The 13,932-nt window shown below is 56.1% G+C and overlaps 1 protein-coding gene across 1 annotated transcript; it reads right to left on the bottom strand.

The window, feature by feature from the left end:
- Positions 1-2,186: 2,186 nt before the first annotated feature.
- CCDC166 (coiled-coil domain containing 166) lies at positions 2,187-3,602 on the bottom strand. Its single transcript, XM_023188297.2, has 2 exons — positions 3,159-3,602; positions 2,187-3,062 (listed from the first exon to the last, which is right to left on the bottom strand). The coding sequence occupies exons 1-2, from the start codon at positions 3,600-3,602 to the stop codon at positions 2,187-2,189; spliced, it is 1,320 nt and encodes a 439-aa protein (XP_023044065.1).
- Positions 3,603-13,932: the final 10,330 nt, after the last annotated feature.

A 13,932-nucleotide genomic window follows, 5' to 3' on the forward strand; every position in this document is an offset into this window, starting at 1 on the left:
CCCACGTTTTGCCTTTTCCAGAATGTTGCAGTTGGAATCATACAGCCTGCTGCCTTTTCAGACTGGCTTCTCTGACTTAGCAACGTGCACTTCAGTTTTCTCTGTGTCTTTTTATGGCTTGACAGCTTCTTTCTTTTCAGTGCGGAACAATATTCCATTGTCTGGATGGATCAGAGTTTATCCACTCACCTACTGAAGGACATCCTGGCTGCTTGAGTTTTGGCCATTATTAATAAAACGTCTATAAACATCCATGTGTGGCATTTTTGTTTGTTTTTTGGAGATAGCGTCTTGCTCTGTTGCCCAGGCTGTAGTGTAGTGGCAGATCTCAGCTCACTGCAACCTCTGCCTCCCAGGTTCAAGCGATTCTTGTGCCTCAGCCTCCCTAGTAGCTGGGATTACAGGTGTGCACCACCACACCCGGCTAACTCCATGTGTGGGTTTTTATATGGACACAAATGTTCAACTCCTTTGGGCGAATGCCAAGGAGTGCTATTGTGGATGGTATGGTGAGAGTACGTTTAGAACCTGCCAAAATGTCTTCCCCAGTGGCTGTGCCATTCTGCTTTCCCACCAGTAATGACTAGGAGCTCCTGTTGCTCCTCATCCTTGGCGGCCTTTGGTGGTGTCAGTGTCCTAGATTCATCCACTCACAGGTGTGTTTTACTTTAACGTTTGGATCTTCCAGACAGGCTGAGTCAGTGGGCTCCCTTTACTTTTTCCAGGGCCCAGCTGTCCCCCTCCCCAATACAATTCTTGCCCCAGGGCCAGACACCCTTGTACCAAAAAGCGTCACACACAGGGACGACCCAGCTACACAGACCCTAAGGTCGAGGTCCATGCAGGGAGGTGCCTGGCGCCCTGCAAGCCAGGGAAGCTGCCCGCCTCACAGTAGCTGCACCCACCTCCCTGCCCGCCCGTCTGGCGCACAGCGTTGGCCGCTCCTCGTGAGGGGACAGAGATGGCTCAGGTGGGCCCACCCTGGTCCCTGGGGGAACTGGGGGCACCCACTTGCGTCCAATTTCCAAACTGCAAGGGAGCTCAGCGCCTGCTTTCCCCGAATGCCCTCTGGGACCCCATGTCCCTGCCCTCAGCAAAGCCAGGGCTGAGCACCACAGGCCTGCTCAGAGGGAGGAGCCGGCCCGCGGGACAAGGAGCAAGGGAGGCCACCTCCAACCCGCAGAGCCGCAGCTGCCCCCACGCACCCCCGGAACCCACGCCGCCCCGACGCGAAGCACGGCGCGCTCTAGCGGCGGGCACTCGCTGGTCGCGTCGCGGCCACAATGCAGCATGAGCGCCAGCTGGGCGGGCGTCCCACGCAGTCCATAAGTCTGACCCTCCATGGAGCGGCATTTTAGTAACCGCCTGTACACATCCAGACGCGACAACTAAATGCCACACGTGAGCCTGGAAGATGGGGACAGCCACAGAAACACTTGGGAGGGGTGACAAAACTGTGATGTGAGCGATGATGGGATGATATTCCTCCACAGGAAACGTCCTGGTTCTGATCACTGCACTGCGGCATCGTAGGAGAACATCCTCTGTTCAGGAAATACGCACGAAAGTACTTCGCGGCTACGGGGCCAGCGTCTCCAACCGCATCTCAAACGGTTCCGAAGCAACGCGCGGGAACAGCCATACACACGGACCAAATTCACGGGCAGCGTCAGCGGCCAGGCATTCGGATAAAGGGTCCATAGCCGTCCCTGTGCTATTCCTGCAACTTTCTCTAAGTTGGAAAGTCTATCAAAGTTTTTAATTACCAGAAATCTCCCAATAGGTTGAACATAAGACTTCCTCTTGGCGCGGAGAACAAAGCCCAAGCTCTTCCCCCGGTCTCCCCGTGGCGGCCCCGCTGCCAGCTGCTGCTTTGTCGCCTGTCCGCGCCCGCCGGTGCCCGGGCTTGCTTCTGAGCCTGCCGGCTCGCGGTGGGGCTCCGCTGAGGGCAGGGACGCGGGGTCCCAGAGAGCATTCAGGGAAAGCAGGCGCTGAGCTGTCTTGCAGCTTGGAAATTGGAAGCACGAATGAGTGGCCCCGTGCCGGCCGGAAATGCTAGAGCTTGCACGTGGGTGTCAGAGCCGCCTGGGGGCCACGCCTTTATTAACCATCGCATTATCCCCCTAAGCGTCCTGCGCGCCAGGCTCGCCCACACCAGGGCCTCCGGGGCCTCCCTCCCTGCAGGTTCAGGCTGTCCCCGGGGAGGCTTCTGCCGCAGCGTCAGCATTCACGCTCTCCTCCGACTGTGGGGGGAGAAGGGCCGGATCCCGATCCCAGGACAGACCAGAGCGAAGCTTGGGGCCAGACTTCGTAGACCGGAGAGTGTCCTGTGAGGACACCCTCAATGAGGACCCCGAAGAGATCCGAGAGCCCTCGAGTGACTGCGCCAGCGACAGGGCCCGGGAGCCTGCGCGCGACGCGGTCAGGGATGGGATCCGGGATCGCACCTTTGAAGTGGCCAGCGATGGGACCGCGGAGTCCATGATTGAGAGCACCAACGAGGGGACCCGGGAAGCCTCGTGCAACAGGATCACGGACGGGGCCCGGGAGGCCGCGCGCGACGGGACCATGGACGGGGTCTGGGAGGCCGCCCGCGACGGGCCTATGGGGGCGGCTAATGACCCGGGGTGCGAGGTGGGCAGGGAGGAGGCCGGCGGCTCCCAGAGCGGCGGGCCTCCGGGGCCCCTGCGCAGCCAACCGTGCACACGCGCCAGGTCCCGCATGTCCTCGTGCTCGCGGTGCAGCTTCTCGCGCTGTTCCAGCAGCTGGCGCCGCGTGTCGTGAAGCAGCTGAGTCCGGCGGAGCAGCAGCAGCAGCTCCTGCCGCAGGCGCCCGTTGTCCGCCTTGATGGCCTGCGTGTGCGCCACAAGCGCGCGCGCCGCCTCCCGCTCCGCGCGCCGTGCCAGGGACTGCACGCGCTGACGCGCCTCGCGCTCGAAGGCGGCCTTGTCCTCCAGGAAGCGCCGCTTCACGCGGTGGAGCAGCTGTGTGTGCTCCACGCGCATATGCAGAAGATCGCGCTCCAGCGCCCGGATCCGAGCCAGCTGCTCCAGTTGCAGCACCTGCGGCGTGGGCGCCGTCAGCTCACCCCCACCCAGCCCCCGGCCTGGCCGCCAGCCCCGCCCCGCCGCACCCCGGCCGCGGGCGCCCTCACTGGCCTTGTAGGGCTGCAGCTCCTGCACCTGCCGCGCCATCTGTGCCGCGCGCGCCTCCATCTCCAGCAGCTGCGCGCGTACCCCGTCCTCGCGCCCGTGGTAGAGCGAGGCCAGTTCTGCCCGCTGCCAGTGGATCTGCGCCAGGTCCACGCGGTTCTGCTCGTCCAGCCGGACGATGGCGTTGGCGCAGCGCTGGGCGCGCGCGCTCCCGTAGCTGGCGTAGAGCCGGTTCTCCTCGCGCAGGCGGAGCGCCTCGCGGTCCAGGAAGGCGTTCTCCCGCAGCACCTGGTCCACGCGCTCCTCACAGGCGTCCAGCTGCTCCGAGAGCAGCGCGTGTTCGCGTTGCAGGTACTGCGCCCGCTCAGACAGCCGCTGCTCGACACCGGCGGCCGCCGCACCCCCTGGCTGGCTCCCCGCGCTCGGCCCGCGCTTTTTCTTGGGCGCCATGGATTGGTGCCTGGACCACCAGGACTGGTGAAGGCAGCGACCTCGGCCCCTTCCCCAGCTTAGCCCTTCCTCTTACCCAGCCTAAATATTATAGGCCCCAGGCCTAGAGGTGGGACGCGTCTCAGGGTCACGAGGCTTTTGGGGAGGCAGATTGGGGCTTTGGGTCTTGGGGGTCAGGGCAGCTTTGCCAGCCTTCACTCGTGGGCTCCCGCTGGACCTTGGCTGTGCGTCTCGGTGCGGCCAACATTAGTAAATGTTGCTGCTCGGCGGGCACGTCTCTATGGAGACAGAACTTAGTCGTCCTCTCCCACCCCCACCCCGTTACTTGGGCGATGGCCGACTCCTTCATTCCGTATAACTAACTCCCTCCTCCTAAGTCGCCCGCGACTGCTTGTGAATGCGCCCCAGAGACAGGGCCTGGGCTGACAAGACTGGGCTTCAGGCGGACTCCCGACGTGCTTCCGAATCTCAGAGAGCCCAGCAGCGCCCTTCGCCTTCGGTTCAGCAATGGGCCTTCTCCCGGGCTGTCCTCCACCTGAAGAGGAGCTTCTCACCACGTTCCCCCCGCCCCGTTTCCCAAGTGAAATCTCTGCGTTGTCAGGAGGGGGCGCTTCCCTGGAGCATTCGCCTCTTCAGGGACCCTTGCTTTCCTTGAGCATTTCGTGATTCCTTCGGTGAGGGCCCCGTGGGAACTGGGGTTCCTGAAGCATGGAGTCCACTGGGCGCCTGGAGAGCGTTTCTCTCTGAAGTTCGTAAACCCGTGCGTGCGGCGCCCGCTCAGCTCATCCGCGGCTCTGCAGCTGGGCAGCTTCCCTTCCCGTGTGCCCGGATGGCTGAGGGCATAGGGAGCCAACGGGGACTGGCTTTTTCTCCTTTTCTGTTGACTTGGTGGACACAACATCGTGATTGAAACCATCCCTATAAACTTTACTAAATTAATCAGGGAAGAAGGGAGGAGAGAGAGGAAAACAAACCCAGCTTGCATTTCGCTCAGCATTCATGGTGAGGTCGGCCTGCCTCCCAACCCCTTCCTCAGAGCTGTTTAGTGCCTGTGGCCCCAGAATCACACAGACCCTGTCACAAGAGTAGAGGTTCCCATAACTGCTCTGTAGGTAACAACTTAAATGTTGTAAAATGTGGTTTCCTATTTGACAGGTCCTGCGTATGCATGAAACGACTGACCCAGCTGGTCTGAAGTACCCCCCACCAGGAGCTGATGCACCAAAGAACACAGGGTCCACATCCTGGGGACTTATCCCCTTTCTCCGGCCAATTGATGACCCCATTTTACAGTCCCTCACCCGCCACAGTTCCCTTAAAAACCCCAGCCCAGAACTCAGGGACATGGATTTGAAGGTCCCCCCATCTCCTCGCTCGGTGCCCAGGGATCGTGACACTGTTTCTCTGCTGCAAACTCTGCTGTCTCGATGTATTGGTCGTTACTGCACAGCAGGCATCACAACCTGTTGGTCCTGTAAGACCTGCCTCAGTCTAGACCAGCTGTCCCCAGCTCCCATTCTGTTAGATGCCTCAGGAACAATGTGTGCAGCAGCCTTCGACACACAACTTAAATTGACCCCTATTTTGTGTCCTGTTATCATAGAGTTGAGTTTCTGCCCAGTTTGTCCACATTTGCTGGGATGTGGGCAGATTTGAGGATCTTTGACTTGTAGCTTTGTGAGGGACACAGTTTAGAAAACCATGTTTGCACAGAGGTGTGTGGTGGAGACTGGTGGCTCATGGACATGGCTGGGCTTGGTCTGATCAGCCAACCTGCCTGAAAGGTGCAGCGGGGCCTTTTAAAATTAGGAACACGATTGAGGCATTTTACTCCTTGTAAAAAAATGTATTTTAGGCTGGGCACGGTAGCTCACGCCTGTAATCCCAGCACTTTGGGAGGCCAAGGCGGGCGGATCATAAGGTCAGGAAATCCAGACCATCCTTGCCAACATGGTGAAACCCCGTCTCTACTAAAAATACAAAAAATTAGCTGGGGATGGTGGCGGGCACCTGTAGTCCCAGCTACTTGGGAGGCTGAGGCAGGAGAATGGCGGGAACCTGGGAGGCAGAGCTTGCAGTGAGCCAGGATCACGCCACTGCACTCCAGCCTGGGTGACAAAGCAAGACTCTGTCTCAAAAAAAAAAAAAAATGTATTTTATAGCCAGGCGTGGTGACTCACGCCTGTAATCCCAGCACTTTGGGAGGCCGAGGTGGATGGCTCACGAGGTCAAGAGCTTGAGACCAGCCTGACCAACATGATGAAACCCCGTCTCTACTAAAAATAAAAAATTAGCCAGGCATGGTGGCGTGCACCTGTAATCCCAGCTACTCGCGAGGCTGAGGCAGGAGAATTGCTTGAACCCTCGAGGCAGGGGTTGCAGTGAGCTGAGATTGCACCACTGTATTTCAGCCTGGGTGACAGAGTGAGACTCTGTCTCGAAAAAATATATATATAAGTAAAAATAAGAGGACACAAACTACCAAACAAGGCAGTCTGTTTAGCATTAATATTGTAATAGGACATTGTTATAAACTCCTAAACTGCATCTGAATGTTGGCTTTAATATATGGGCTTTTAATATGAAAATGGTGCCTCTCCTTTCACAGAAAATTGGGAAAAGACCACACAGAATCATGAGAAAAACATGAGCCTCCATCCCTGCATTCCTGCAGCAGGGACTCATCTGCCATGGGGGACAGGCTCATGTACAGGGGCTCTTAATGCCCAGTGTTGCCTCTTCTGGTTTCTTGCCATGGCCCCACCCCAGTGCTCTCCACCCTGCTACCCTCAGGCCTTGTGTGGGGTCACTGTCCCCATTTGACAGATTGAGAAACTGAGGCAGCAATAGGCAAAGGTCTGCTCACATGGGCCAATCAGGTCCCCCACAGTCTCAGGCCCCATACCACCCCAGGCCACGCCATGTCCCGGCTCTGGACTGCTCTTTCCCTGCCCCATCCCCACTGCACCTGCACGTCTGCGGCTGGAGGGTCTGCGTTGCTCTTTGCCTTTAAAGCCCTGGTGAGGTAAGGTTTTTAAGTTTTCAGTTATCCCTGCCTGTGGGTTTCTTGATTTTTCTTTGCTTTAAATCTCACCAATGCCTCCTCACGGAGAGGTCTGGGAGCCTTCTGCTCTCTCCTCTGTCTGGGCATCCTGGAGGCTTCCTTCTTCCCAATTCTGCAATTCCCACTTCTGCAACCCCTGACCCTCCCACCAACTCCATGAAATAGTTTGGGGGAGCCCTGACCCCAGCCCTAGTATAGTCCGGACACCCCTGTCCCTGCGACCACTTCTGCAACCCCTGCCCCCCCAGGCCTCTGCCCAGCCCAGCACGTTAACCTCTGCCCTGACCTGGGTCTGGCCACCAGCTGCCCAGCTGCGCCTCTGACCTGTGGGGATGAGGGGCAGGAGGAGACCTTGTTTTTTCTGGGAGGCCGCGCTGCATGGGGCGATTCTTCGCGGGGACGTTGGGGGAGTCTGGCCTTGGGGTCGGGCTCAACTACGTCCTCAGGACCCCCCAGGCTTTTCTCTCACCGTGTTAGGAAGGCAGGCGGTCTCTGGGATTCACCAGGTCCTGCACTGGCCATGGAGACAGAACTCACTTCTTGTGACACATCTCCCACCCTCGGGGGTCTTCCCGGCCCCCTCCGCAAGTGGCGTGGTGGTCTTTGTCCCCCCAGGACCCGCAGTCACACCCCCCTCAGACACAGCCTGGCAAACAGGAAAGGCCCTGGGAGGAGGGGCGCCGTCTGCTCCCTGTGAGGCCCTCCCCGCCCAGAGCTGGGCCAGGCTCCCTCCTTTTACCACCTGCCCCACTGCCCCAAAGCCGGGCCAGCTTCCCTCCTCCCCATCCACAGCCTGGCCAGCCTCCCTCCTCCTCACCACAGCCTGGCCAGCCTCCCTCCTCCCCACCCTCACCACAGCTGGGTCAGCCTCCCTTCCTGCCCCCACTGCCCCCGCAGCCAGGCCAGCCTCGCTCCCCCACACATCCAGGCAAGCCTCCCTCCTGCACCCCAGCCCCTTAGGCTGGGCCCAGCTGGGGACCCTGAAGGCTGCAGCACAGGGCCGCCTTGGGTTTGCTCCTGGGGCTCGTGGGCTTCCATAGGCTCCCTGGGTGTCCCCCACCCTCCGTGCCCCTTTCTGCCTTTGCTGCTTTGCATGTCCTGCCTGATTCATCTCCTGAGACTGGGGTGAGCCCTGCACTGAGTGTAGCCACGGCGGTGGGGCTGTGTGCCTGGCACACTGAGCGTAGCCCTCCCAGCAGCCTCTGTTCCCATTTCACAGATGGAGAAACTGAGGCAAGGTGAGTTGTCCAAAGCCCCCTGGAAATGCTGGGGCTGTGACTTGGACCTGTGAGGGGTTCCTCCCACTTCTCTGCACTCCCTCTGATGGGGTGCCCTCCCCCAAGCTGCTCTGTGCCCTGGGATCAGGACATGGCCAGTGCTGCGACCCTTCCATGCGCCAAGGCTGCCCACCCACCTGGCAAGGTCAGCTCCACCTGTGGAGTTGAGGGTGGGCTGAGCCCACATGGGAGCCCAGGACCCAAGGGGCAGCTCCACCCCATACACCTTGTCCCTTGTGCAGCAGCTCAGAGCTGGTGCTGACGGCCAAGAGGGCAAAGGGGACGACGGGCAGGACCACAAGGGAGGCCCAGCGGAGCTGCCCACCCCGTGTATCCTCTGGTTGGGGTCAGGCACTGGGGCCCCAGTCCTGTTTGTTTCGGTGCCCTGGGCCCAGCCTGAACCTGTCCTCTGCCCCATATCCCTGGCAGGCCTCCCCGAACCCCCACCCACGGGCTGGCTTAGGCAAGGGTGTTTGAGACAAAGACCCTGCCCCCGTGGCCAGGTACCTCAGAACCCATGCCAGATCCACATGAGGCTCTCGGTCAGCCCCGGATGGAAGCTCCAGTCCCCAGCCGGGACATGCATCAGCTCCCACACCCACGGTTGTCCCAGAGAAAGTGCTCTGCCCTCCCCCGTCCACACCACGAGGGCCACGGCTGCACTGCCGCACCTGTGCAGGTATGAGCACGAGGCCCCAGCCAGCAGGCCCTGAACAGGTCATTCCTGATCATCCATAACCAGGGCAGTGGGGGACTGGGGTGTGGTCCAGGTAGGCCTGCATGGGGCCCCTTCAGAGTCATCTACCTCTGTGAGGAAGAAGATGGTCAAAGGGTGTCCAGGGTCCAGAGCCCCTACACAGGCTTCAGTGATGACACCTGCACCCACCTCCAGAGACATCCCTGAGAGGCAGCCATCGGGGTGCCCAGCTAAAGACACGCCTCCTTGGGGACCCTCATTTTGAGTCCATGCCTCCAGATGCATGATCTCGGAGAAAACCACATCCGAAACTGGCGTGTGTCCCCACCGGAGGGGCTCAGGTAAATGACTGGAGTGACCGGGGGGCTGGGCCTGGGGTACCTAGGTTATAGCCTACACCGGAGAAGGAGAGAGGGGAGGCCTGGGGTACCTGGGTCTATAGCCAATATCTGGAGCAGGAGAGAGGACAAACCTGGGGTACCTGGGTCTATAGCCCAGGCCCAGAGCAGGAGAGAGGAGAGATCTGGGGTACCTGAGTCTGTAGCCTACACGCAGAGCAGGAGAGAGGGGAGATACGGGGTGCATGTACCTGTACTTCAGGTACAGTATCTGAGTCTGTAGCCCACACCTGGAGCAGGAGAGAGGAGAGGGCCATTTTGGGGTCCACCAGGTAGCCCCAGTAAGACAGGGAGAGGCTGTGTATGAGATGGGATGGGTAGTGGGCCATGGCTGTGACATAGGAGGGGTCAGGGTGGTGATACCTTCTCAGACTGTGACACTCAGAGGCAAGGTAGGATCCCAGCTCACACAATGGCACACGGATGGTGCCCTTATGGGAGAGGGCGGGGGCCGTGCACGGGGACTGTCGCAGTTTGGGAGGTGGGGGCCAGGGGAGTTTGGTTTCCTGGGTTACGGAATGCTGAGTGTGTGTGAAGTAAGAGGCTCCAGCCACACCGGTTCACCGGAGGCTGTGATCTGGGCCCCACCCTTGTGGCTTTGGGTCTTCTGGATGATGACGTCCCCCTAGACCTCACCCATGATTTCCCCATGGATTGGCTAAAAATTCAGTGCAAGGTCCAGGTCAATAACGCACCCAAAATAAAGCTAAAAGTTACAAACGCATGCGACAAAACTTATCGTGACTTAGCCCAGGTGCAGTGGCTTATGCCTGTAATCCCAGCACTTTGGGAGGCCGAAGCAGGCAGATCACATGAGGTCAGGAGTTCGAGACCAGCCTGGCCAACATGGTGAAACCCCATCTCTACTGAAAATACAAAAATTAGAAGGATGTGGTGGCGCACCCCTGTAGTCCCAGCTACGCAGGAGACTAAGGCAGGAGAATCATTTGAACCCAGGAGGTAGAAGTTGCAGTGAGCTGAGATTGTACCACTGCACTCCAGCCTGGGTGACAGAGCAAGACTCCATCTCAATAAATAAATAAGTAAAATAAATTATAAAGAAACTTGGCCGGGCACGGTGGCTCAAGCCTGTAATCCCAGCACTTTGGGAGGCCGAGATGGGCAGATCACGAGGTCAGGAGATCGAGACCATCCTGGCTAACATGGTGAAACCCCGTCTCTACTAAAAAAATACAAAAATCTAGCCGGCCGATGTAGCGGCGCCTATAGTTCCAGCTACTCAGGAGGCTGAGGCAGGAGAATGGCGGGAACCCGGGAGGCGGAGCTTGCAGTGAGCTGAGATCCGGCCACTGCACTCCAGCCTGGGCGACAGAGCGAGACTCCGTCTCAACAACACCAAAAAAAACTTACTGTGGCTTATTGTCAAATAAATTTGACTAATAAATGCTGAGAAAAAATAATCTTGACAAAATTTATATTGGCAAGAATATTTGGACAAGGGAAAGTTGGACTTGGCTGAAATAGTGCCCCTAAGAGAAACTACACAATAACAGATTTTTAAAAATCCAACTAGGCAGGGGGTGGTGGCTCACACCTGTAATCCCAGCACTTTGGGAGGCCTCGGCGAGCAGATGACGAGGTCAGGAGATTGAGACCATCCTGACTAACATGGTGAAACCCCTTCTCTACTAAAAATACAAAAAACTAGCCAGGCGTGGTGGCGGGCGCCTGTAGTCCCAGCTACTCGGGAGGCTGAGGCAGGAGAATGGCATGAACCCAGGAGGCGGAGCTTGCAGTGAGCCTAGATAGCGCCACTGCACTCCAGCCTGGGCGACAGAGCGAAACTCTGTCTCAAAAAAAAAAAAAAATCCTACTAGGTTGCGCATGGTGGCTCACGCCTGTAATCCCAGCACTTTGGGAGGCCGAGGCGGGTGATCGCGAGGTCAGGAGATCGAGACCATCCTGGCCAACATGGTGAAACCCCGTCTCTACTAAAAATACAAAAATTAGCTGAGTGTGGTGGCGCATGCCGTAGTCCCAGCTACTCGGGAAGCTGAGGCAGGAGAATCTCTTGACCCCAGGAGGTGGAGGTTGTGGTGAGCTGAGATCGCCCCACTGCACTCCAGCCTGGGCAACAGAGTGAGACTCCATCTCAAAAACAACAACAACAAAACCCACCCAGCTAATGGATAAATCAAATGTCTCCTGAAAGTGTATATGGGAAATAATAAACCCCAGTGAAAATAACTGCAGTAAAATGAAAAAGGGAAACAGAAAACGTTGGAAATGGTTTAATTTTGCTGGGTAGAAAACTGATTTAATAATTCAGGGTAGTAATGTTCACTCTAAAGAATTCTTTTTTGCTGACAGTTCACTGGTGTTGGTATAATTCTGCCTATGGGGCCATTCTCAGAGGCAGAATGACAGGGTCAGGACTTCCTCTCCTTGGGGTTCCCCAGGGAAGGTGAAGAATGGGGGTACTGGCCTGCCAGTCCTCACCTCTGTTGGCGCTGGGGGTGACTGGGCTTCCTCGCTGCCCCTGGCAGCCCATCCCAGCCAACCTGAGCTGCCCTGCAGTCTCCGAAGAACCAGCTGTTCTCCATCAGTTCTGCAAAGGCTCCTGCTACCCACTGGCAATTTCTGAATTCAGAACTGTCAGTTGCCTTCCAAGCCTTGCTTTGGGGGCATCCTCCATATTCTCATACATTAGGATTTCATTATCTTTCAGTACAAAATTGTTTCTAGTTTACCTTATGATTTCTTTGACTTATTGTTTATTTGGTAGTGTGTTGTTTAATCTTGAAATCTTTGGGGATTTTCCAAATGTCTTTCTGTTATTTATTTCTAAAGCAATTTTGTGGGATCAGAGAACATAATTTACATGATTTCAATTCCCTTTTTTTTTTTTTTTTTTCAAGACGGAGTCTTGCTGTGTCACCCAGGCTGGAGTGCAGTGGTGTGGTCTCGGCTCACTGCAACCTCAGCCTCCAGGATTCAAGCGATTCTCCTGCCTCAGCCTCCCCAATAGCTGGGATTACAGGCACACACCACCATGCCCAGCTAATTTTTGTATTCTTAGAAGAGATGAGGTTTTACCAAGTTGGCCAGGCTGGTCTCAAACTCTTGATCTCGTGATCTGCTTGCCTTGGCCTCCCAAAGTGCTGGGATTACAGGTGTGAGCCATCGTACCCAGCCCAGATTTCAATTATTTTACATTTGTTAAACTTGTTTTACGGTACTTTGAATGTGGTTTATCTTGCTAAACGTTTCATACACACTTGAAAATAAGGTGTATTCCACCACATTATGGAGGCATTGTCTTCCGAATGCCCAGTGGTTGCTGTTTGGACGAACGGAGGCAGGATGGTGCACTTCCGGGTTCTTCTTCACCACCAACTCTTCCCGTGTGTGCGAGAATGCAGCTGACGCCCGGGAAGGTGCAGATTAATCAGGCATGCACCAGGTGATGTCAATCCGAAGAGACCAAGATTTACCTGGTGGCACCTGCGGAGCGGCCCCCCTCCCCCGACATGCCCGTGCCCCGCCTATTGCCCTTCCACTCCTAGAAAAGTCGCTCCCAGCAGATGCGCCAGGGGTGGGCTTTCTCAGCCCCCACTCTTGTCGGGACTGTATTAGAAATTCCGCCCCCCTCCCCTCAGCTCCGGTCCCTGAAGCTAGATGACCAAAGAATAAATCTGCAGTTTTGCTTTTAGCCTTGCCTACTCGCTGGTTCTTTTGTGCCCACTCTGGTGGTCTTAGAAAAACAAATCAGTTGCCCTGGGTGATAATGTTGCCAGGTCCACTGCATCTTTATTTTCTGCTTACCTGTTCCAGCAATTACTGACAGAGGAGTGTTAAAGTCTCCGCCTGTAACTGTAGGTTTAATGGTTTCTCCTTTCAGTGATGGCAGGCTTGCTTTATATATATTAGGAGCATATACGTTCAGAATTGTAGTATCTTCTTGATAAATGGAAACTTTTATCTTAACAAATTATTCTTCTTTATCTCTGGTAATATCCCATGCCCTGGCATATATTTTACCAGATATTAATATAACTACTAAAGTTTTCTTATGATTAGTGTTTACATGGTATATCTTTTTCCGTCCTTTTTACTATGTCTTTATAGTTGAAGTACATTTATGCCTGGGCAATATAGAAGATCCTGTCCTACAAAAACATTTTTTGTTCATTTTTTGAGACAGAGTCTCACTGCATCACCCAGGCTGGAGTGCAGTTGCACAATCTCAGTTCACTGCAACCTCCACCTCCTGGGTTCAAGCAATTCTCGTGCCTCAGCCTCTCAAGTAGCTGGAATTACAGGTGCGCACCACCACGCCTGGCTAATTTTTGTATTTTTGGTAGAGACGGGTTTTTGCCATGTTGGCCAGGCTGGTCTGAAACTCATGACCTCAAGTGATCCACTCACCTCAGCCTGTCAAAGTGCTGGGATTATAGGCATGAGCCACCATGCCTGGACTCTACAAAAAATTAAAAATTAGCTGAGCATGGTGGCCTGCACCTGTAGTACCAGCTACTCAAGAGGCTGAAGTGGGAGGATCGTTTCAGCCCAGGAGGCAGAGGTTGCAGTGAGCTGAGATCACACCACTGCACTCCAGCCTGGGCGACAGAGCGAGACTCCGTCAAAAAAAAAAAAAATAATAATAATAATAATAATAGGCCGGGAGCATTGGCTCAAGCCTGTAATCCCAGCACTTTGGGAGGCCGAGACGGGCGGATCACGAGGTCAGGAGATCGAGACCATCCTGGCTAACGAGGTGAAACCCCGTCTCTACTAAAAATACAAAAACTAGCTGGGTGAGGTGGAGGGTGCCTGTAGTCCCAGCTACTTGGGAGGCTGAGGCAGGAGAATGGCGTAAACCCGGGAGGCGGAGCTTGCAGTGAGCTGAGATCCGGCCACTGCACTCCAGCTC

This window comes from Piliocolobus tephrosceles, chromosome 7, assembly GCF_002776525.5.
Source record: "Piliocolobus tephrosceles isolate RC106 chromosome 7, ASM277652v3, whole genome shotgun sequence".
Lineage (NCBI taxonomy): Eukaryota > Metazoa > Chordata > Mammalia > Primates > Cercopithecidae > Piliocolobus > Piliocolobus tephrosceles.